The 25,955-nt window shown below is 44.7% G+C and overlaps 1 protein-coding gene across 1 annotated transcript in view; it reads left to right on the forward strand.

Annotated features, from left to right (window-relative positions):
* Positions 1 to 25,955, forward strand: part of ETFA (electron transfer flavoprotein subunit alpha) — a 300,814-nt gene that overhangs the window by 91,732 nt on the left and 183,127 nt on the right. Inside the window, exons 4-5 of the mRNA XM_085643692.1 lie at positions 479 to 561; positions 2,492 to 2,591. Coding sequence (XP_085499818.1) covers positions 479 to 561; positions 2,492 to 2,591 — 183 coding nt within the window. The remainder of the gene's footprint in view (positions 1 to 478; positions 562 to 2,491; positions 2,592 to 25,955) is intronic.

The following is a 25,955-nucleotide window of genomic DNA, read 5'->3' on the forward strand; positions in this document are numbered from 1 at the left end:
AGAGCGCTTTACATTACACGTACAGATTATACATTGACAATAAATCATGTGTGTACATCATCAGTATAAAGGATGTGTTGCATAAGGCAGTGAGGGTTCCAAAGTGTGGGAGCCACGTGTCCTTCATACATACCTCACTGTGCCTAGTTTATGCGTCGCTCTTTCCCTCCGAGTACCTTGGTTTGCCAGACCTGCCACCAGATGGCAGTAGACGGAAGAGTTGGGATCCATGGACACCTGCCATAATGACCAGGGTTGGTGCAGGGTAAGTAACTTTTTTATCACCATACCGGGAGACTGAACTGTAATCTGCTGTCACGGCCGATATAAAAAGCAATTCTTGTTTTCGCTCCAGTTGACACTGGAGGATCCGTTGACTGATGTTGTTTTTAAGCTGTAACAGTTGTGAGTGAGCGGCCGCCATAGCCGTGTTCACATGAAACCGCCTCGAAGCCTGACATCTCTTCTTTACCCCCAGAGGAGCTGACTCCATTGATTCTGGCAACGCAGAAGCAGTTCAGTTTCACTCACATCTGTGCCGGAGCATCTGCCTTTGGGAAGGTGAGCAGGGAGCGAAACGCAAACAAATCTGTTACTAGGGGGTTAAGAGCCTGCTACTGGGTTTTGATCGCCCGCCAAGAGATGTGTAATCCCCTCGGCTTGTTATGAGCTGCAGCAGCGTCTGGTGGAAGGGGGGCTGCTACTGCACAGAGTAAACCCAGATTGTGCACAACCAGGTGCCAACACGTACTCCTGCTCTGTCTCAGGACCATTGTGTGCACGAGCTGCTGTTGAGGAAGAATTTACGGGGGCGGGGGCATTATTGCACAGAGCCGAAGACACAGGTCGCAGGGGGCACACTTTGATATGTGGTTAATTGATGAACACAGCTGTCATGGGACATGCCTTCCCCCAAAGTAGTCCGTAAATGTGAGCAGACACTCACTGGCACATGGTCCCAGCAGCCTCATGTGTGTTGAGGCCTAAAATAATTCTTGCCCAGCACGTAGCAGCCCTTCTGTGGAAAAGGACGCGGCCCCAGGTGCTCGGGTTGTAAAGTGGGCCTTGGATGCAGTTCAGAGCCCACAAGTTAGTGACACGTGTTTCCAGGGGCTAGAAGAGGCTGGTAATGCCGCACTGGAGTTACCTGTTTTTAACTGGTTCACCTTGATCTTTGAGTCTCATGTTGCGGACTTCTATTATCTATAGCACTTTACGCCACCGTAAGGCCGCCTCAAAACCCCAACTATGAGGGAGGGTTGACTTTCCATTCAGAGATCAGACGGCCAGAGCAGGAAGGCGAGGAAGTAGCATTAACCATCTCACTGTCCTTGCATAGCCCTCTGTTCTGGATGGGAAACTGCAATATTAAATCAAGAAAGTGTTTTGCTATTGGTTATTCCCCATACCTTAGCATGATCTGAAACAGGGCACCTGGAGTCACACTGTCAAAACCAACCCTCAGACACCTGAGCAGTATGTCAAACCCCTGAAATGTGAATCACAAATTGTCTGCAGCACGGTTTGAAAAGGACTTCATAATATCACCTTTCTGGTGAGTTAAATCCCCATAAATATTATGTTTTATGTTTTCTTTTTCTGTTCGTAGCATAATTGGATCTGTGATGTGTGCTGCTGTGCTTTTGACTAGTCCTTTCAATGACCCTATTAAATAAGTGACTGATTCGGTTTAACTTCGGGGTGTTTCAGAGCTGGGGACCTATTCATTCTTACCTGACCTTGCATTGCATAGCAGTGTCTCCTGTAAGAGCAGTTCGGTTTGCTTGGATCAATTGGGATCAAGCAGTTGCCAACTGGATGGTGGCGCTGGTAGTGCACCATTGCAAATTGTCTTCTCTCTTTGCTTCTTGCCACCAAGAAACTGTGATACAAAGCTTCTCTGACTCTTTGGGTCTGAATTTTTGCTGCAGATGTTTGTGAAGGGTGTGCTTTAGTCTTGTTACCTGAAATGTGATTTGTTGCTTTTATGTGTCATTGCTTTTTGTTGCTGTAAAATAGATGTGTCTGAGAGAGTAGAGGTGTTTATTGCATGACTAGAGAATTTTGGGACTTTCCCCTGAACACATTTGTGGGTGAAGCAGAGCTCTTGTAGGTCACCCCAGCATTCAAGCGGAGTTACTGGAGCGCCCACACAGTAAGGGTGTACACGCCTCTGAGTTCTTTCCTGCTACAATCTGGTTGTTGCATTGTCAGTGTCTTGGAAGTGTGAGTATGATGCTCCCATTCTGAGGTAGGGCAAGTGATTATAGTCTATTTGGGACTTTAAGTTCCAGACATCTACCATTTTATTTTCAATGCAATGGAAAGTAATTTGGTGTCAGAGTGGGCGGAGTTAGTGGTGAGGAGGCACAGGCCACTCCTTTGGCCATTCACTGATTACCATGCCTGGTCCAGTCATAGCCTGCCTTGTGTACCCATTCAAGCTTTGCACGCTTTGTTACTTTGCTCAATCCCTGTAGTTCTGTTTCAGAGTCTTCTGCCAAGAGTAGCTGCCAAGCTGGATGTAGCCCCAGTCTCTGATGTCATCGCAATCAAGTCTCCGGATACGTTTGTGCGAACAATCTATGCAGGTGAGGATATAATTAATCAATCGTTCATTCATTTTGGGATGTAAGTTGAAAATTTGATAAGAAGGCAAAATACACTTGTCTACACAAAAGGAGTTCATCTGGAAAACATTTGGTGAGACTTGGAGTAGGTGTTTTCCGTTTGAATGTTGATGAGCAAAGTCCTCAGACCAAATCACAGTTTGTTTTGGAATGAGAGGGTGATCTGACTTATGTCAGGGACTGATTTTTGACAGTTTTGAAGGGTTGATGAACCCTTAATGTCTTCATTCCTTTCTGCTTCCTCTACCATGAAAGTTATAAGATATGGATAGGGACGGTGAGGGAGGGGGTGCAAATAAAAGTGGATTGCAGTGAGCAGGGCCGCATGAAGGAATGTAGAGTGAGTAGGAGAGGAGGGCGGCCGATACACACAAATGGGCACACTGGTTAATTTATTTGGCACTCTTATAAAGCACACTCACTGAAGGTGTCCACATACAGATAACCACATACTGCTGTGACATAATTTCTTATGTATATAACATGTAACCTGAGTCGGCAATTACACATTGAACACAACACTTCCACATAAACTTGTTAAACAAGTAAAGATTAGTAAAACCACAGGTTCTATTTGAGTATAGATGATGGATAGGTGTGAGGTGGGGGATGCAAGAAAGAAGAAACAACCTGTTTCAAAAATGAAGTAAAACTTTGTGTAAGTGCAGTGGAAGGAGATCAGGTCAGAGTAGTGGGACTTCATTTAGGAAGAGTTTGAACTGATGTATTTTTTCCTGTTTCTATCTTAAATCATATTAGCCATGGCACATCTGATGTTGTCAGGCCGAGTTCCATAGTGACGGAGCTGCCCTTAAGGAGGCTTGGCTTTGAGTTTCGTTTGTGTTGCATTTTGTTGGGCTCAAGTCTGAAGTTGTAGAAGGCTCTTAACTTTATTTTGGCCATAAATAACGTGAGCACAGAGCGAAGATATATATAGGTGTATTGCTCAATGTGTGATCAAAGACAATTTAATCCTTAATCGTCAGCCGAATAATACCCACTGAGGACCACTCCACACCACAGAAATGAGACTGTATTTTGAATGTGTCCTGATAGGTGTTCGTGAGGAAATGGTAGAAACAAACAAAATAGAGCTGTCGATTCTTGTTTATACTAATGGCTTGGAATATGTTAGAAGTCATTCACAGAAAGAAAAGATTTAAGTTTCTTGACAGCACCAAGAGTGGCCCTGGCTTTAGATTTTGTATGTTTTATAAGTGGTGACTTGAGTTTGTTTGAATTGAACCATGTGGCTAAAGCTTGGCCCCATTGGCTAGGTATGGAGCAGAGCCATACCCATACGCATGAGGAACGGCAAGGATGAACACTATTTTCTCTGGAGTTACTTTAGTAGGTTGGAGATCAGCCGGTCATGTACGTTTCGCAGGAGTATTTTTAGTGTGTATGTGTTTCATTGAGAAGACCTTCGAGCGGATCTGTGTGTCTTCTGCATAGTGGTGAATAAATATACCTGTCTTCCTCCTTCAAGACTCCCAGTGGTTTCATATACAGATTGAACAAAATAGAAGCTAGAACCGACTTTTCTGGGAGGGGAGGGGCACTATGTCTTGGCTACAGGGTAATGGAGGTCTGTCGCCCTCCAAGAGCTTACTACTGGGCTCAAGAATATGATATTGTTGCTTTGATACAACACTTCTTTGATTACTAGCTTCCACCTAAGCATAAGTGCACAAAAACCTGGGAATGTGCCTCAGTTTACTAATGTGTCTTAATATACTGATGGACCCCTCGACATTAGGAGGGTACCTTTCTAACATTCAGAAAATAATGTAAAACCACATTTTTGGCCAGTCCATATCCTAAACTAATGCCTCCCAAATTTTCATTTGATGTACCCAATGCATCTCTGTTACTGTAGTTATATACTGTTTGCGCACCTGATGTATTATGTCTGGATTCAATGTTTTCTTTTCCGGTGGTTATTGTAATGTGAAGATAAGATACCTTGCCTTACAGGAGCGCTGTGTAAGAATGATAAATAATAAATGACAATAAGTAATAAATATTACGTTTGCACCTTTGCAGACATAACTCGTATGGAAACCTAACCATTTTTGGTATTGTCAGACTATGGATATCCAGAACATGATTCTGGTTGGTGTCTTAGTAGTCAGAAAAATGTTTGATAAGACATGCAACAAAAGTTGGGGTAATTTTGCTAAGTCAATGAATTGATGCAGTTCCTTTTATGTCTTGAGTGTGCACATAGTTACTGCCAGTTATTAGCCCCTGTTGTATGGAAACAAGGAACCATACCTATAATTTGCCTTGTTCAAGAGAATGGAGCTAAACAGCTTGAACAATATCATTAAGAAATGTTCAACATTACCTCCAGCCCTTTACCATAGAATAACTCAGGCCCTGAACCTCTCAATTGCTTTTGAAAAGCACGTGACCACCTTACTAGTCCATGGGGGTGGTGTGTCTTTAGCCAGCACAAGTATCTCTTCTGTCTTTAAGGATCTGAAAGAACATTACTTTTCTGATTTAGGGCTCATGAATTGAAATCATAGATCGTTTGGAGGCATTTGTGTGATCGGAAGTACTGTTAAAGTTCCAAATTGAGTAAATGGTTTTACATAGAGTGAATTCCAGTTTTGATTCCTTTTCCTAGTATTGCATTAAAATTGATTGCTGATTAGAAGTGAGCATGCCTTCCTTGTGGTTAGCAGCAGTGGCTGGGACATAATTATACAGCACAGCAGATACAATGACAGTTTGTGTACAGTACAAATTGAAAGTGGACCAGAATAAGTGTTTGCTATGCGATGTGTTATTCTTATTGATAGATAGTAGTTTACTCTTATCAGCTCTACTATGCTATTTTCATAATGAGGCTGTGACTAGGTATTTCCTGGTTGGCCCTTGCATGGCCACACAGAGGTCTTGTGAGAATGCTGAGACTTCTGTGTAAGAGTGATTTCCTAAGTGGAAGATCTTTTTGGCTTGCGTAAAACATTTATGAACCCATGCTGCTCTTGGACATTGCATAATATAGGAACATATGGCCCAGCCTTTTAAATGGAAGCTTATGGGATGTTTAATTCCGCTGTGAGTTATACTTCAGCTTATTGTTCTACAACCCCTTGCAGTTTTGTGCCAAGTGTGTTTTCGGTTGAGCCTACTAGGCCGCACATGTGTGGTCTGTCGCGAGGCATATTGTGACTTACCAAGAACATAGAGGAGCTCAGAGATCGCCCATTGCTTACCATTGGGTGGCTTACTTTGTCAATCTCATTTGCCTGCTTCTTATTCTTGCCCCAGCTTGTAGATCAGTTATGTCCCCTACCCATAGCGCATTGTCTTTTTACCATAGTTTTAATTGGCTGGTGTCTCTGCTTACAATGTTTGCTTTTCAAGCACTACTTTTTTCCTTTGTTTTGAGCACTCCATTAGAGTGAATTCTTTTTCAAGCTGGCCCCCTCGTGTTCTAATTGCCCTCTACGTTGCTCTCTGTCACCCACTCTCCTCGGAGTGCACGTGACTGTGTGCTCCCACCCTCAGTTTTTTGTATTTTTCTACATTAGCGAGACCCGTTCGCTTTGCCAATACTTGTTTTTATATTGCCTTTGGAGGGTGGATTTATTTAAAGGATACAAGTATGGTAAAGAATAAGCAGCCAAGACAGTCGTTTGCGAGAATTTAATGCTAAAAATGATATAATTTTCTTGGAAGTTCAAGAAAATAATAAAAGGGTTTATAAAAAAAAAAAATATTGGAAGTTTGGGCAAGTTTTCTGTTCCACAGAATATCCACTATAACTGTCCACTCTAAAAGAATATGCTTTCCTTCTCTACAAAGCATGTGCAATAGGGTTTCCTTCTTTGCAGTTATGGATGTCTTTGGTTGATGAAGGTCCAGAGAGGTGCAGATTTACAAAAGCTTTGTGGTGACATAAAGCTGACTTTCAGTAGATACAGCATGTTTACAATAAGCTGCATTTGAATGCTAATGGTACACTAACATATGAACCTGCTTTCTTCACATCATCGATGATGAACTGCGCCCCACAGTAATGCAGAGTGGCATACTCCTGAGGTTAAAAACAGTAAGGAGGGATTAGGAGCGCATCTAAGGTGCAGCATACATGCTGAATATAAGTGTCAACAAGAGGTATGCAGTTCCTATAACATATAGAGAAGAAGGAGAACAAATAACAGGTCGGAGGGACTGGTGAAGCAGGTCTGAGGGATCTGATTGATCAAAAGCATGAGCCCTCACACACCCAGCTGGGTGTCATGCTTACTCATTGGGCAGCTCCTCATTGGGGCGGCACTGCAATGCCCAACGGACTTCTCGAGGGGGCAGAGATCTTTGAAGTAGTACAAACATGTCAAAATATTCACAAACCCGACAGACATGTGTAAATGTGGGTGGCACAGAATCAGTATCTATTTGTAATGCAGAAGTAAAAATATGTGGTAGCAAGCAGCCATTGCGAGTGCTCTTACCCGCACGGAGTAAGATATATGCCCTTAGGTGTTGGCAGGGGACTGCGCAAGCTTCGGAATTAAACTAATGGGAGACGGGTTCAAGTCATAGCATTGGTACCAGGTGTAACCATGAATAAAAAGTAATGAAGCTGGGAACCAGACTCAGTATTCACTGCGTCCTGCACAGGAAAACTCCAGAAACCTACTCTGCTTTGAAACTTTGGAGGCGGTGGAGGAGCGAAGGTTTCAGTACTGGTTCAAAAAGCCAGCTTTGTAAGTGCAGGCAGGTACTTGGGAGGAGGTACCTGCTAAGACCCACGTGCGTCAAAAGGATGCTGTGGCATGGTCTCTGTCCAGCGACTAAAAGATGTGAAGAAATGGCCCAAGCGACCCACCATCTTAAGAGTGGACCGCACATTCACATAAGGGGGTTGCACTAAACAAAGCTGCCAATGGACTGTGTAATCCAGACAGACCTTCAAAGTAAGCATGCGCATCAGATTGGCGACCTGTGAGGGTGGCCCCAGGATATCGGCCATCTTAAAATGGGCTGTATAAGCACTAAGAATGCTGTAAAGCGCTACAGACAGTAGGCGCTCGTGCAGACAGTGGCAAGGGGAATCACAAAAAGTGAAGTCCCCTCATGGCTCGCCACCATTGGGAGCCGGAGTTTGAAGGTTTGTAGTACTCAGTGTAATGAAGGGTCCTCCAACTTGGAGTGTCCTGCATTGGTGGGAGGGGCAGTAAAGAGGTAGCAACACTTTTTGTATAACACTTACAGGATTGCGTCTGCTGCTTCTAAGTATTGTAAATGATAGGTTGTTGCTGTTATTTCATTTGATATTGAGAAGATAAAATTGTATATACCTCACTGTTTGTATTAACAATTGCGTTTTGGTTTTTATACCTACTTACATCCCACTAAAGCCTTTGCATTATTAAAATGCGCTTTAATTTTTTTAAAATCTCGTGTTGTACAATGCACATTTTTGCTCAACTGTCCTAGTAAATGTAACCTCGTTCTGAAGTTAGCACAACGAAGTGATGGATGCAGAGATTAGTGTAGTCAGCCGTTTTACCTGAGAACATTGTATCTATCTTCTAAGGTGGTCTTGCATTCTTCCCTTGAGAAAAGCTTGGTACCTGCTCACTAGTGCCTCTTTGTAGTTTTGGCCCATCACTTGTTTGTCTTCTATTGGTTTATATTGAGATAAAAGTGCTTAAATGTATCACCAAAATGTATGGATTTTAGAGTCGCCTGGTAGAAATAATCAGGGTGTGAAGCAGTTGTTGCAGGGTTTGCCCTTGCCATATGCTAGACTTCTATGATCTTTCCTGAGTGTCGCTTTTTTTATATAATAGTACTTGATTTCCGTTCTGCGGCACATTGAAAGGCTTTTTGGCCTCGTCAGATTTTTTTTTTTTTTTTTAGTAGAAACCTTTATTACACGATAAAATACATACAAGGGCCTACAACTACCAAGGCCGGCCGCTATAGAGCCCGAGGGCCCGCAATGCGACGCCACACATTCAAATGAACCAGAGGCAGAGCTCCCGGTAGTTCGTGAGTACATGCAACAGGCCGTGGCCATAGGCCAGGAGCAATCGGAAAAAACAGTTTCATTTTCTATTAAATACAAAACACACTCAAGGCAATGAGAGTCCGAAATAGCAGCGTGCTCTTCCCAGGACGGGGAACAACGTACAGTGTCCAAAGCAGTTCTTGACTGGAAGCGGTAGCGGGGGGCAACGGGAAGACAAAGCATTGAACACACCTCACACAATCCCGCAGAATGTGTGGCTAGGGGGACAAAGCAATATCGACCTCTAAGGGCAGAGGCGGGGTGCAGATACGTCCACGATATAAATTCCATGGACCCCATACCTTAGTCCATTTCCCTGGCTTGCCTCTCGCCACATACACCGTCTTTTCCCTAAACATACACCAGTCCATATTCTCCTTCCATACCGCGACCGTGGGTGGCCTCGGGGAGCCCCACAGCTGTGCAATGTTACGCTTAGCCACCATGTACCCCAAAGTCACCCACTGCGTCTGTGCCGCATTATAATCATTCGGTTCCCAGACATTCAACAAACACCTCTTAGCCTCTGGCAACAGAGCAACGTGCGTGACCTCCTCCATTACGGTGTGGACACCGTTCCAAAATCGCACAACCTCCGAACATTCCCATAAGATATGAAGAAAGGTACCCGGCAGGCCACATCCACGCTTACACAGTCCATCCCTCGAGTAACCCATACGCAGCAAACCGGGCCCCGTGACATACACTCTATGAAGGATCTTCAGCTGTACGAATCATAAGCGGGCCGGGATCGCCTCCTCTTTCGGGGAGGCCACCGCCGATACCCAGTCCTCATCGTCCAGTTCCAAGCCATCGCCCGTCCATGCCTCCCGCAGACGGAGCAGCAAGTCCGCGCGATCATTAATGAGTTTTTTATAAATCAGAGAAATAGTGCTGTCGGGCACGTAGCCATCCAACACTCTATCCTCCAGCGGGGAATACTCGGGGATAGCAGCAACGTCCGGAAAAACCGAACACAGCGCATGGTAGACTTGTGCATACCGGAAGTACTCTGTATCATTTAATTTGTATTCAGTTTTAAGCATTTCAAACGTTTTGAAAGACCCCGTCGCCCAAATGTCACCCACCTTACATATACCAATCATATCCCATTTCTCAAAGCCTTTTGATCTCCACAAACAGCCCAGCCGCCCGGAGGCATACAACGGCGTCGCCCGAGTCAAGCGATCCCTCCACCCCATGGCAGCACTCGCCGCGTGCCACACACGTACCGCAACCTGCGTGGGTCCTGTCAACCGCGTATCCGGGGTCACCGAGTACAGCGCCCTATTATAATCCCCACCCGGGTGCAGAAATTTATCCATCTCGAAGGCCGGATTCAAGGCAGGACCGTATATCCCGTGGTTCACCGCCGCCAACTGAGACGCCCAATAGTATTGTTTAATATCGGGGAGGGCGACCCCCCCATCGTACCAAGGGAGCGTCAACTTGGTGAGAGCGATCCGCGGCCGCCCGTCCCAAAACAGTTGACGCTGAAGACCCTCCACCTCCCGGAAATAACGGGCTGGCACGACATCTAGAGTATTTTGCAAAGCATACAAGAAGCGAGGTAGCGACATCATTTTAAACAATGCCGCCCGTCCGAGCGGCGAGAGCGGAAGTCATCGCCACCTCGCGACGTCGGCCTGCAATCGCTGGAGGGGAGGGAGAAGGTTTCGCTCATAGCGGACCGCAGGATCCAGAGAGATAAAGATTCCCAAGTATTTGAACCCCAGTGTTGCAATCTGGATAGGGCAATCCCGTGGCAGGAGGGGGGCCTCGCCCGATTGGACGTAAACACACGACTTGGCCCAGTTGATGACCAGGCCAGAGTTGCGACCAAAGGAATTCAGTACGTCCACCAATACAATTAGTGACTGTCGAGGAGAGGTGAGATACAGAAGGATGTCATCCGCGTAAAGGGAGACACGGTCTTCAAACTCCGGCGTCCATCTAATGCCTCGCAACGACGGCTCCCAACGCAACCAGGCGTCGAGAGGCTCCAAGGAAAGTGCAAAGAGAAGGGGTGATAACGGACATCCCTGCCGCGTACCTCTCCCCAGTGCGAAGGGAGCCGACACCCTATCATTCACCACCACCTGAGCCAGTGGGTCAGCATATAGTCATTTTACCCAACTAATAAACTCAGGGCCAAACCCAAATTTCGCCAACACGGCCCAAATATACGGCCACTCCAAAGTGTCGAACGCCATAGTAGCATCTAAAGATGCCAAGATGGCCGGCTCACGTATAAACTCCGCTCTAGCAAGCACGCCGTTCAACCGCCTCAAATTCAGAGCGGTATTCCGATGGGGTATGAAATCGGACTGATCCTGATGAATCAAGTCGCCCACGACCCGAACCAGCCGATTAGCCAATACCTTAGCCAGAATTTTGGGTTCTGCGTTCAACAGCGAAATGGGCCTATAGGAGGCGCAGCGATCTCGCGGCTTCCCCTCCTTGTGTATCACAACTATGTTGGCGAGGCGTTGGTCAGGGGGAGGAAGCCCGCCGCACGTGCCGCGAAAAACATGTCCCGAAGATACGGCGCTATCTTATCGGGACGCAACTTATATAGTTCGATGGGAAGACCATTAGGACCCACAGCCTTACCAGATGCGATCGAGCGAGTGGCCAGAGTGATCTCATCTGACGACAACTTCGCCTCCATCAATATTGCATCAGCCTCCGATAGGGTTGGCAATCCAATGTCTCTAAGCAACAGATGAGAATCCTCCTCCGAACGCACAGAAACCGGAGAGTATACCCCGCGGAAATAATCCGCGAAGCAGTTAACGATCTCCACCGGGTCAGTCACACGCACTCCATCCATTCTCTCCACAACGGGCACCACCCTGCTCGCTCTCTCCTTCTTATCCAACCAAGCAATCAACTTTCCGGCCTTATCCCCCACATCATACAGTCGTCCTTGCTGCTCTCTACTCATCCCTTTAGCGGCTTCCGTGACTAGCGCTCTATAATCTGATTGTTTGAGGCTGAGAACGTGCAAGTTCTCATCAGTAACTCCCCGCTCCAAGTCCTCCTCCATTTCAGCTATTTCAGTTTCCAGGCGAACCACCTCTGCTCTCTCGCACCTCTTAGCATGGGAGATAAGGGACAAGGCCTGCCCCCTGATCACCACTTTATAAGCCTCCCATAGGGAGACGGCAGACGACACCGACCCCACATTATCATTGAAGTAGTGATCAGTGGACTTGACCAGTTCCGCGCGGATCTTAGGGTTACGTAGATACCAGGGGCTAATGGGTGCTACTCTCCCCTCTGCCCCAGGGACAACCTTCAGTTGCAACCATATAGGGGAATGGTCGGAAATACCTCGGGCTAAATGACGCACCTCCCCAATCATCCCAGCTTGGATCGCCGGCATAAGCATGTAATCAAGTCTCGAGAGACTCCCATGGGCCCCCGAGTGAAAGGTATATTGCGCCTGTCCCGGGTGCATCAATCTCCAGCAATCTACAAGTCCCAAAGTGTCCAAAAAGCCACCCAACCAGGCCTGAGCCCTAGGGAGATCCCTGGGGGGGTGACGGTCCTCCAACCCGGAGACGACAGCATTAAAGTCACCCCCCAACACCAGAACCCCCCCAGGGAGTCCCAGGACCAGACGCCCCAAATCAGCAAATGTAGCCGTCTGTAACCCCGGAGGCACATACACAGCAACGAGCGAAACAGTCCTACCCTCCCATCTCCCCACCAGTGCCACATAGCGCCCCCTATCATCGTGAAGCACCTCGTCCACCTCCAATGGGAGAGAGGCCCTAACCAAAATGCCCACTCCCCTAGAGCCAGAAGTGAAACCAGAGTGAGCGGCAAGGCGATAGCCCCTCCTATTTAGGGCATGGAAGGAGTTCCCAATCAAATGTGTCTCCTGCAGGAAAACAATGTCGGGCGAAATCCGTTTAAAAAACTGCAACACCACCCCGCGCTTGATCCTGTCCCCCAGTCCATTCACATTCCACGAAAGGATTCTCAATCCCCTACCCCCATCCCACTCCCGTGCATGATACCCACATCCCGGAAAGCACAACCCGGACAAATCAGCAGAGAACTTCACATTGCCTTGCGAAACAAACAAACAATCCCCAACAACCCCCCTCCCCCACAATCCCCAAACCACAACTCCCCCCTCCCTGCACCCCTGCTTGAGCCCAAACAGCCCCCCCAACTCGCAGTGTGCCTGTCGCCCTAACATATACCACAAAAAGAACCCCAGAAGGAGGAAAGGACCCCAATAAGCTCCCCACAACCCCCAGGCATTTGGAAGGCATATTGTGCCAAACTAGGGTCCAGTTGAGCCAAGGTACAAAACGTCACCAGTCCAGTCCATCACCAGGAACCAAGTTCTAGTCCTGCCCCACCAAATCCTCTCCACTCTCCGCCATCCGACTGTCTCGATCCTGTCCCCGAGGCAGGGCATCCAACCAGTCTCCAACCGCCTCCGGCCGGTCGAAAAAGTGTGAGCGACCCCGGAACTCAACCCGCAGCTTAGCCGGGAATAACATCGCATATTTCAGCTCCATGTCCCTCAAGCTCCGTTTGACGCCCAAAAATCCCAGCCGTTGTTTTTGGACCGCTTGCGTGAAGTCCGGGTAAAAGCTGACATTAGAGTTCTCAAACTTCAGCGGCCCGGCCACCCTCGACGCCTGAAGGATAGCATCCCTATCCCGAAAGTTAGAGAGTCGGGCGATTATAGGCCGCGGGGGAGCACCCACTTTGGGCGCACCACCCGGAATCCTGTGGGCCCGCTCCACTGCAAAGAACTTGCTCAGTCCCTTGGGCGCGAGACGATTGGTCACCAGATCCTCCACAAAAAGATCCGCAGCAGATTCCTCCGATCTTTCCGGCACTCCAATGATACGAACATTGTTCCGTCTAGCCCTGCTTTCGGAGTCCTCAAGTCGACGGTCCGTCAGGTCACTGGCTAGCCGCAACCTACGGACCTCCGTCTGCAGGGCGGCCACGTCCACAGTTAGGCTCGACGCCGCTTGAGTCAAGGAGTCGACCCGCTCGTTCGTTTTGGACAGGTCTGCCCTGACCAAATTCACATCGATCAGGACCGCGTCCAATTTATGAGCCAGGGTATCAAACTGCTGACCCACAGCGGTCTTCATCTCCTCAATGGCGCCCATGACGTCCAGCAAAGTCAATTCTGACGATGGGCCTGAGACCTCTTTAGACCTCTCAGGCGATTTATGCGAGCCACTAGGGGATCCCTTTGCCTGCGCATAACGATCCATGTTATTGACCTGTGTATAGGCACCCCTCCGGGATGACTTGGGTTTCGACTTGTCTCCGTCTAGTCTCGCCGCCATCGTCCGGAGGCCACCAAGGTTGGCACCCGCCCGCACCAGGAAAAAGGGACCAGGTAGCTAATTCAATTGAACACAGCCGTTGCCGACAGTAAGCCCCTGTATAGTCCGAGAGTCAGGCCAGACACTCCGCCGTCCGCGCCCCTCTGAAACACCAAAGTCTCTCAGCCGATATCAGAAAACAAGCTTGAAAACGAAAGTGAAAGTGCGGGGTCCGTGGCAGGTCAAGCCCAGCCAGCCGCTGTAGTTCACTTCGTACCCGGGCACTTCACCAGCTCGAGATCGGGACCAAGGCAAGAGCAGGCCGCAAACTTCGGAGTGCAACCATTCCGGTTCCCGGCGTCCGATCCGAACCTGGAAAACGGGTGGCACCTCAGCGCAAGTTCATCAGCAAAAGCCCGTCAAATAAACCAGGATTAAGTCAGGATAGACGTGGGAGGTTGCGGAGGCCCTCGAGAGCCGTAAGCCTACGCGGCCATCTTGGTTGCGAGCTAGGCTCCTCCCCCCCTCGTCAGATTTTTAACTTGTATTCTACAGATCACAAACTGTTCTTAATGTGAGTTTAACTCGCTGACCCTTCGTGCACCTTCATAAGTTAGAACACATTTGAGTTGCAAAAGAAACAAATTTCCCCTGAACTGACTCCTTGTTTAGTGACTTGCCATATTCTAAAAAGTAATTTAAAAAAATCTGAACCTAGCATAAGGTCCATTCTTGTGAACAGTTCTAGTATGTCTTAAGTACGCTCTGTAGCTCCAGGGAGCCTGTGCTTATCCGAAGCAATACTACTGAAAACTTCGAAGCTCAGAAAAGTGAAATCTGGAGGTGTGAGCTCTGGTCTTGGCTAGAGGTGTGAGCTATGCCAAGAGATGATGTCAGAGTACCAAACATTTACGAGACTGCTAAGAAATGCTTGTTGTTTGGCCAAAGGATAAAAAGACTGCCACATTGTAGTTATTCCTCTGCTTTCTGGAAATTTGACATACAAACTGGTCACAGGAAAATCCCACATGTTTTAAAGTAGCTTTTGGGTGGCATACAGAACAGAGGCAAAACGACCTTAACTAACCAGATTTAACTCAATAGGATGCTTTTCTGGCAATAGACAACGTATAATTGTACAGAATGAATGGTCTCGTACCCCTTCAGCACTGACCTGCATCTACAAAGCAGATTCAGTTTTTCACTGCTTGTACACAGTTGTTTAATATTATATAAAAGACTGCCATAGTTAATCTGTGTAGAGTTTTTACCCTTTTCCTATCTTTACAGAAGTTCTTTACTGTCCTTTTAAACTCACCACTATGCTCTTCATGGCACATTACGAGGGGCCTAGTTTCCCTGTATAAAAATGTCATGCTCGCATCCTCCTCCTTTTCTTGGAGTACCACCATCCTGTTATTGCAACAACTGGAGCAACTCTCTGAACCATAGCACTAAGTTCCATTGTTTTCGACTTTGTAAGGAGAGGGGATCTGTTTTTTTTAAATTCTGGTACCATGCCTTCTGGATTAGATACTTTGCTGTCACTTAACATAGTCTATTTACTCCCAGGTCTTCAATTTGACCTTCCAGTTATCTTTTACTGTAGATGTAGATGTACTTGTATAGCGCACGACTACCCGGAAGCATCTCGGCGCTTGTACGAATACCGCTGAGGAACCCTTCCTGGCCTTTCCCTGTGAAGTGTCCACTCCTGGGCACCCCCAAGGTGAGGCCAGGCATCCTAGCGTTGTTGGTGCCGTTGTGGAGATTAAGCAAGCTATTGCCCAGAGTTGCAGAGTGGGACCCATGATTAAGATAGGCACCGAGGCGAGAATTATCAGGTCCGAGGAAATTGAGCCCAAGACCCGCCGAGGCGGGAATTGAACCCTGGTCCCGGGCCAGACTTCTGCATCAGGGTCTGCCGCTCTAACCATTGAGCCACTGTCTTGTGGGACCTTTAGCTTATCTGTATATATTAAATATACCCAAACAATATGAGTAATTTTGGATCCAATCATGATACAATACAAAATATAACAATGGCAAAGAAAACATAGACCATACAGTATACCTAAAAATAACAGGACCAGTATCATAAGCTTAGGAGGAATTGTATATACATTAATTGCAACACGTTCACATCAAGATGCTAACAAAACAGCAAATAACTAAAGACATGGTTAAATCAATTTCACAAGTTGATCCTTGCTTTACTGTAGGAAGAGTCATGTTTCACAAAATATAATTTGAAATTTTCACAAAGGTGCAATAACCAGAGTTACAGCAAAAGTGGAAGCAATATGAGTGAGTGACTTAGGTAAATAATATGCAGACTACATGATTTTGATTTTAGACGTTTTAAACCAACCACTGTTTATGAATGAAAAATTAGGCTGGACAAAGAGAAACCATGGTTAACACTCAGTTTCTGCCTCCTACTCTCAGAATCTGCAGGTACCTTCAGGGGAGTAGGCTCCATTCCCTTTTTTGTGCGAATGATGCTAGTGGTAAAATACTTGAAAAAAAATTCATTGATAATTATTTAATTTTGGGTGTTGTGATACACTGAGTGTAAGTTGTAGGACCCAAATAAGATTCTATCAACAATTATTGGAGGGCTTTATTTCTCCTCATGTTTGAAGACAATATCTTCTCCACCATCTATATTACCCTTAGATTATTTAAGCTATGAAATATTTTTGTTATTCTGGTTGATTCATATATCATTGTGTCCTAATGTCATAAAAGAAGAATGCATATGTGAAATGTAGACTCTTAGAGGCTAAGAGAAGGCTCCTTTTAAAGATGCCAGTTTAGTAGTCTTCACATATGCGGACCTCTAAGTAATCAAATTCATTGATGCTTACAAGTCACGTAGAGCCTAGTATAATATATCTAAATGAGGTGTGGGTATTAAAGGCCATGTCTTATTTTGTCATTATCAATTAATAATCCATTCTCTTTCAAAACCCAGCAAATCGCACCATAAATTTGCTAAGGGCCATTAGGGGTTTTGAATAAACAGTGTCTCATCAGTAAAGAGGAGAGTGTTAACAGGGGCTTCTCCCAAGCACAATGCAGTTGCAAGCTTGAGAGAGTTGGGCTGTTAAATCACTAATATTTTTTTGCCAAATCACTAATATATAGACAATAAATGCTGGAGTCAAGGACACACGATTGACAGGCTCACCCTTGAAGAGTTTCACTGAACATAAGAAATTTGTTTTTGAATGCCCCACTTTCCCCCATTTAAGTTCTCAAGTCACTTTATGGCATCCAGTATCCTATGTTGTGTTCCTATGACAGCTTAATGCTTCTGACAGCATGGCTGTCTTACGCTATGAATTAAGCTTTGTAATTCTACCAAGATGATGTAAAGGACATATTACTGAGCAATAGATATAAACTGTAGACATAGTCACAGGTGCCTTAGGCTTCTTGGAATCCTGCTTGTGTATGTGCGAGATGATATTTTTCCCCGGCCTAATTAAGTAACCTAGTTGGACTCTTATTACGAGTTGGATGGCGCAGTAACCCTGCATGAGCTCCTGCTAAATCCATTAATTGATGGTCTGGAATTCCCACAATCCTAGATCCCAGTTTTTGAAATTTTAGATTCCAAAACATTTTACAAGCCAAAAAATCTGGCTGGTAAAATTCCCCATACAACCACTTGTAAATCACGGGGCGCATGTAATGCTTTCCCCTTGCCTGTCTACATCCTCCACTTCCCTTGGATACTCTTGCCATCCCTCTGCCTGGCATCAGCACCCTTCCCTGCACACATTTATGACCTTCTTACACAGGAAGTTACATTTTATTGTTTAGTTCATTAAAGCCATATCAATTTTAAAAGTACACACTAGATAAAAAAAATTAAGAAAATAAAAAGGATTATTAGACATGTCATCAAACATTAGTTTATGTCAAACTAGTCAAATTAGAAATACTTGAGGTAAAAAGAAAACATAAAACCTAAACAAAACACAAATTACAGTCTTGCATTATCACAATAAAGCAGGTCAGGATATCATCTGAAGATAAATTAAGTGTGCAAAATAAGATAAACAATTGGGTACATCGTTCTTGGAAGCACATCTAGGTGATGGTAGAGTGTGCAAAATGAGCAAGGTAATAAATACTGCAACTTAATTCTTAAAGTCATAAAGTACATAATGCTAGATAGAAGTATCGCACAAGCATCATTCTTGTGTTGAAACATAAAGGTACTCAATGTAAAAACAGTTTCAAAGTGCACAATGAGCAAGGTGACTCCAAACTTTGTGGCCTCTATCAAAGGTAGCGGTGTAATCAATAAAGGCAGCATATAATATACGTGCTTGGGGTTAATTTGCTGCCTCAATCAAAGGAAAAAGGATCACCAGATTATCCTCAGTACTACAGCCCGGTATGATCCTAGATTGCATAATTGGTATTAGTGCATTTGCTGTTTCCCAGTTCTCAAGTCCTGAATTGAGGGCATAACATTTCCTGTCTACATCAAGCAGGACTATTAATCTAAAGTTGGCTGAGTGATTAGTTGGATCTTTTTTATGTATTGGGGATAATATTGATCCCTTCTAGTTGTCCGGTGCCTCGTTTGTAATTGAATATTGCTTAAATAGCAGGCATAGAAGGTTGATCCAGACTTCATTAGGACCTGGGACTGATCGAAGAGAGCTCATAATTGGTTGCAGATTTCCATATTTTCCCAGTTACTCTCCCATTTTATCTGCATGCCCAGGGGGGCTCCATGCCCTCAGACCTGGCTACCTTATGGTAACTGTTTGTGTTAGTTTTAGTAACATATAGGTTCGAGACGTCGTTCACCCAGTTGGCTGCTGATATGAAAGGCTGTGCTTTCAGGCTGTTCCCACTTGACCTCTGCCATACTAGCCTCCAGAATTTATGAGAATTTCTTAGCCTTGAAGCCTTGTACAGCCCCACCCACTATTTTTCTTCTTTTGATTTGCTCAACTCCCATAGCTTTGACTTATTTGCCTTTCTTATTTTTCTTAGTCAGTAAAAACACCTGGATTATTAATAATCCGACTCCTCAGGCGATTATTCAACTTCCACTTGAGCATTCTTAATTCCATTGATGAGTGTGAGAGTGAACATGCCTTATGTGCTCATAACGCTTGAGGTACAGAAGTCACAGTGTGACACTGTGACAGGGATGAAGCACGGCACGATGGGCCTGCAGTGAGGAGTTTCTTTAGTACTTCAACTGATATCAGCGCTCCACTTAATTCTATGGAGAGAGCTGAAGTCATCTTGAGTACCAATCACTTAAACCAATAGCAATCTGGGCATGCTAGCTAGGTCACTGATCACCTCAAAGCAGCTCACTTGATCAAAGTTCTGGTCATACACCCAAACCTAGTCAATTAATGAGGATGTGTTTTGTGAGATGAATGTGCAGGCTGGAGTATTGTCAAGGGAGCTTCTGCCATTTAATGTTCTTAGACTAAGTTGGTTAAGGAAGGTAGCAAGCCTCTATCCTGCAACATTCTTCTTGATTTTACCCAATGTAATTTCAGGAATGGACCAGGCAGCATCCTTTTCTTGGACCCAGATCGATGGCACAGTTGATTCTAGAAGAATCATATTGAAGTCGCCAGCGAGTAGCCACGTAGACTCCAAATGTTGCTCTCTTAAAAATCTTGTGTTTTTTCCACTTAAGCCACATCTATTCTTTTCTTTGGGTGCTTTGGGTTGATGTAAGTGCACCTTATGATGATTTGCAGTATGCCCCTAGGGTTTTGTTTGTTGGGCGATACTAATTTTATAAATATGTAACCACTGAGGCCACTGATCAAGACCACTACGTTTGTTGCCAATGCTTTCTGGATAAGAATTGAGACCACACCTGAGGGATGACCGCCTTTAGGGGATGGTTCAGTTGGTGTAAAGAACTCAAGGTGATCTGGCCACGCTGCTGGGGCAAGTTGCTATGTTTCCTGGAAGCAGATTGTCATTTTTACTCATGTTCTTGAATACATCATAGTTGGCTGACAAGGTTCTTAAGCCCTTAATATTCCAGGAGCAGAACTGAAGTGTTGTGTGTAGACCGAGGTTTGTTGGCAATCAAATTTCTATGATCACCCGGAGCTATTCAGTGCGGGTTGTTTGCTATCAAGCATCCCCCTGTATTACTGGGGAAATCCTTTGTAGCACATAGTTGCTCCGTCCACAGCCGTATATTTTCTGGATCTTTTGAACAACAAAGAACTGAGCCCTTATAGGGTGAACTGAATGAGGTTTTGGTCAAGATTCAAGGATATTTTGGGAGAGATGATTTACCAAGTAAAATACCCCATTGTGACAGCACATTTGCTTGTGCCTCAGTTTTCAAGTGAACTTTAGTAGCTTCACTCAGATTATCACGGGAGCCAGGAATAAAGGCAATGTATTCAATCTCTTTTGGCTCAATCCTGTCCTTACCAGGGAGTGCAGAATCGAATTAAAAAATATTTCTTCTGTTAACGGATTCTTTGGGTCCACGGCATACATATTCGGTGTAAATAATTAATGCAGCATCCCCCTGCAATTTATTTCCTGGAGGACTATTAACTCTCAAGATGTTTGGGCGTACATCTCCGCCCTGACACTCCACTTAAGCATTTGCGTCCCTAGTATGGGGACTGCCACGTATTCGTATGGTGACCGGATCTTCTTTTCCTGGCCTGCCCATCTCGACGACCTTCAACCCTCCTTCTACTTGGGAGGGAAGCAGACTTTAAGTTTGCATGTCTTATTTCACCTGACTCCGGCGGGGTGGAGGTTGCTAAGGGCCCCCACCCGTCAGTTAAGTGTTTATTTCCATGTCAGCTGGGACAGAGTTTGACATTCTTTGGAGGATATTAGTAGCTCAGGACCAGTTTCAGGTTTTGCAACATCATTAATTAGCATTCCTGGTTTAGCTTTGGTGCTAGGATCACCAGTCTGAGGGGGTATCGCCATTACTTCAGCAAATTACATCACACGCCTGCTTACACAGAAACCTATAAGACTGAGAATTATTGTGAGATTTCACCTGCTAAATCCACATCTGCACAGTTACCAAGGGGGCTAAATTGTAGTAGGTTGATGTAGAAATTAGGGTTACTGGTTGAGGGGGTGAAACCCTAGGCTAGCAGCAACCACAATTCTTGTCGGGGTGAAACACAAGCAAACTCCAAATAAACCTGTGCTCAACCCCCTGGTAGCTTGGCACAAAAACCGTCTGGCTTATCTTAGAGGGAATGTGTTCAGTTTTTATACAGCACTTCAAATAGTAATAAATGAAAATGTAATAAGAAAAATCGCACACCATTTTGGTGATATAGAGTCAATAAAAAATAATATTATTTGAGACAAAAATGAGATAAATCCAATCAGTAAAATATGGGAGATGCAATTTTAAAGTTTTAAGTTAGAATAGTGTCTAAAAGCACAAGGTGCAAACTGTGGTTTTCTGGTCGCGTGGGACTAGAACAAAGTGACAATTTCAGCCTGACCTTAATGGAGCACTGGCCAGAAAAGGGGACCACGTTTGGCCCGCTGAACAAAGTACCTTAATCCTGGCTGCCAGGTCCCGCGCAGAGGATGCATCCTGCAGTGGCGGGTTCAGGGAGTTACGGAGCTGTGATGCAAAGTCCTGTGTTGAGGATGTCACGCAGCAGAGTTTCCAAGGAGCTAGGGGTCCTGTTCTGGAAATGTCTTGCTGCTGTGGTTCTCATTCTACTGTTAGAGCAAGTTCAGGCTCACTACAAAGAGTTCATGACTGGGGTGGCACCACCTGGGGGACAAGACTCACAGAAGGCAGAATCCAGGTGCTGGGTTCATGGTGGTTGGTGGCTTTACTGTCTCTAATTTTAGTTTTAAGGAAAACAAGAGTAACTCTACTCACACGGAACCAGAGCATACAATATATTAAAAAAACAATAGTTCTTGTGGACGATGTAAATGACAATTAGTTGCAAATGACAAACTCAACCTGGGAAATAAGATGTCGAAAAGAAAAATCGTTATTAACGAAACGATAAGGAGTCCAATTATTTTGTACAAGAAATTAAATTCTGTAATAAACAGAATGTGCTCGGTGTCCCATGGGAAAAAGAACCCAAAAAAGAGAACGTGACACAATACAATATACAATATGGTTTCTTAACATATAAAAATGACCAATCTCAAAATGAGCAATATCCTATACTGGCCACTTTTGCAGTATAAAGAGACATGAAATGGCTAGTTAAAAAATTTAGTCAACGGTGTTTCGACCCCGTAAAGGGTGAGGTGGGGTGAATCTCACCAGGACCCTAAAGATATGGAACATCTGAAATGAAACAATAAAACATATACTCGGATGAGAAAGGAGAGAAAGACCGGCCTCTTTAAATTGCAAAAGTGGCCAGTATAGGTTAACAATTGATGCTTCAATTGTACTATGCTTGGGATGATACCAAAGTGACACACTGTTAAATAGGCACATTCGTGCAAGGTGCTGTAAACATCCTATTTATAAATAAAAAAAGGAAGAGGATCACTTTATGTTCCTCATAAAGACTCCCTAGTGAAAAAGTGGCGTAGGACACAATAATGAAACACTAGAAAGAATTAAATTAAAAGGTGCCAAAAAGGTGACCATTTTAAACAAATATGTTTAAATTCATGTCTCAAATCTTAGATTGAAGGAAACTATGAAACACTGTACATTATATAATCAATAGTTGATTTGATTCAATTAAAAATATCTTTATTTCGGCCTTTCTGGCCATAAAAGTACATTTAAAAATACAACACATTTTATACAGTTTAGTTATGCAAAATGAAATAAAGTGCTGCACAGTGCAATATTTAAAAGGTCTCAGAAAAAGCAACAGTATATATAAAACTACGCAATTATTATACAGTAAAAAGGGTTAAAATTGATTAAAGGTTAAAAAGATCTGATTAAACCAGTCTAGATTTTAATAGAGTTAGACGGACACACCACATAGAGAATAAGTATTGGGAAGCTGAATACACAATAGGGAGGCTGGTATCATATTTTAATATCATATAAGCCTCCACACAATGAGTTGTCCCGAGATTCCGGCAGACCTGCTGAAGCCATCGGTGCCTAATCTTCTTGTATCCTGGACAAACAAACAGTACATGTTGGTCCGTTTCTGGAGTGTTATCACAAACCGGACACTCCTTGGACTGTGACCCCAGCCAAGGTATTTGTAAAGACACGGAGGGGGAGTACACAGTGCATAAATTACGAATAAAGAGGTTTTGGCTAGGGGGGCTGAATAGCGTCAAGAACAGTTTCTAACCTGTATTGGTCCTTCACTTCTAAAAATTGTACAGTCAGTGTGCCAGTGATGGAATTCCCCTTGATCTGATTTACCTTATATTCTCTGAAGAGCTTTGAAAGAGCCTTCCTGGGAATTGTCGGGCAGGATACTTCAGCATTAGCCCATAAGTCACCCATCCTTAGAGCAACTAAGGTATTTTTAATATAGGCTAACCATGGGATTTTACCTGCCCTCTGCAAGTTTAAGACCTCCTTCATCTCATCCTTGAAAGACACTAACTCTGGTGTGCACCATAGACGTCGCCAGTGGAGAAGGGGCAATAGTTGATAAAGTTCTCGAGAAAAAGTTGTTTGGGACAAGACCTTTTGAATATTGATTTCGGGTTGGTCATCATGGTTTCCTAGTTGGTGAAACGTAAATGTGCAATATTGTGATTCCAATCTAACCAATGTGCATCCAAACATGCATTCTTGTTATTGTTCCTGATCATGCTTTTATGTTCCGTGATTTACACTTTGATTTTCTTCTCTGTTTTTCCCCACTTACATTAAGCCACATGGCACTTGATGGCTTATAATACATTCTGTGTGTTTCAATCTGACGTGCGTCTCAGTTGAATCAAGTTGCCTGTTTTAGGATGTGATACAGTGTTCCCATTATCACATTGATATGGCTGTGTTCAAGCGGGAGGCTCCGCTAACTCGGGGTGGTTGCATAGAAGGCGTACTTACTGTTCACACTTTGGTCAGGGCGTGGCGATGTGGCGACGATTTTCTTTGTCTGTTTAGTTCTATGTTTAAAGGTTAAAGTTATGAAAATAACAAATTATATCTGATTCTGCTGTAATTTAGTGCTTGTTTGCAAAGTTGTGTGTGGTCAAGGACATATGTGGTTAAGACTGGGTGAACCATTTCCTCTACTATATACAGACACTGAAATGTGTTCCCTTGGACAACGGGTGACTTGAATACGGACTGTGTGGTCAGGCCTGGGCCACAAGAATATTAGGCTTGCTAGGGCTAACGATTGTATCAGAAAATGCAGTTGGCACATTCTAATGTTGACATTAAGTATCGGTCTCATGTACCGCCAACGCAAAAGTAGTCCTCTATCTTCCACCCCTCTCCTGCCCTTTTCGTCTTAATGTTATTTGTAAACTGTCTACTTTAAGAAATGCAAATAAAGATATTAAAAAACAAATAACATTAATATGGCTGTGGGTTATACTACCGATAGCGATCATAATCCTCTAAGGCTCACTTTGGTGTCACTTTAGGGGTACCTACCTAGTTATCGTAAGCCTGCTCTAACATCAAGGGAGCTACTTCCAACAAATGATAATCAATGACTTAAGTGTCCCCAGGTGGTTCTAGACTAAGGAACGTTTGAACTAATTAAGTGTAATTTAATGACCTGCACAGCAGAGATCCGAAGCTTAACTAATCATTTGAAAAGAATAGAAGAGATTCCGGGTTGCCATACTTGCCTTTTTGAGCAGATGGCTGTATATTTTATTGAATCTACGCGCCCTCTTAAACATGATCCAAAGCCAGGCTCTCTGTTTGCTTGGTTTAACCAGCAGTGTAGAGGCCTTAGACCAACTATCCCTTGTAATTAGAACTAAGAACTTGGTCCTAGTGAGAGAAGTGAGGAGGTGAGAGCTAAAAGGCAGTGGGACGACAATAGATGGAGGTTAATTGGGGAGGTCTGCGCAAGCAAAGATTCGCAGCAGTTCAGGCTTTTTTTTAACCAGGGAGGATGCCAATAGGCCACTCTTACCGAATAAAAGCAAAATCAGGTCCAGATCGGCTCAATCGCCAAGGCAAAAGCCCCTGGTCCCGATGGTATTCCGTGCAATGTATTTTTATATGATAGAGAGAATTGGACAATTTACATTCTGTCCTTAGCCAACACGATAGCAGAGGGGGCCGGAATACCTAATTCTTGGAAGAGTGCAGAGGTGGTCCTTGTATATAAGAAAGGGGATATATCTTCACCTTCCAATTACAGGACTATTAGTCTTAAAGACTGTGTCCAAAAGGTGTTTGCCCGTGCACTCCTTCTAAAGATACAGGACTGGATTAGCATACATAATATCTTGACTCCCTTACAAGCTGGCTTTAGAAAAAAAAAAGCGAGCACCATCGACCAGGTATTCTGTTTTCTGCTTTTGACCTGGAAGACCGTGACCATCGGTCGGGAAAGCCTTTATGTAGCCTTTATCGACCTAAAGACCGCTCTTTATCTTGTCCCAAGGAGCAAGCTATGGCAAGTCTTAAAAGACATGGGTCTTCCCCTGGAGATTTTATCGCTTGTTATTCGCCTCCATGAGACAGACTTTTCCAGGGTTCGCTGGGGTCAGAAAGGCCAGCTGACTGATTTAATAAATGTCAATAGGGGAGTACGTCAGGGCTGTGTACTGGCACCCACACTCTTTTCCCTTTTTAGGTCGAGCCTAGCGCAGTGCACATGCGCTGCTCTAGGAGAGGGCCTCTTGGCATCACTACAGCTTTTCTTGAAGCTCGTGCCTGTGGTGTTCACACGCTATTGGGCTTTGCGTGCGTCTTCATAAAAAGACAGCACACAATTGGGCGAAGGCGGGTGCTTGTCCCGCCTTTGTATCCTCCCACGGCCTACGGCTTGCGAGAGCGAGCAGCGCCGCCATCTGTTTCCAATTATCGCGCCC

Source organism: Triturus cristatus, chromosome 3_1 (genome assembly GCF_964204655.1).
Source record: "Triturus cristatus chromosome 3_1, aTriCri1.1, whole genome shotgun sequence".
NCBI lineage: Eukaryota > Metazoa > Chordata > Amphibia > Caudata > Salamandridae > Triturus > Triturus cristatus.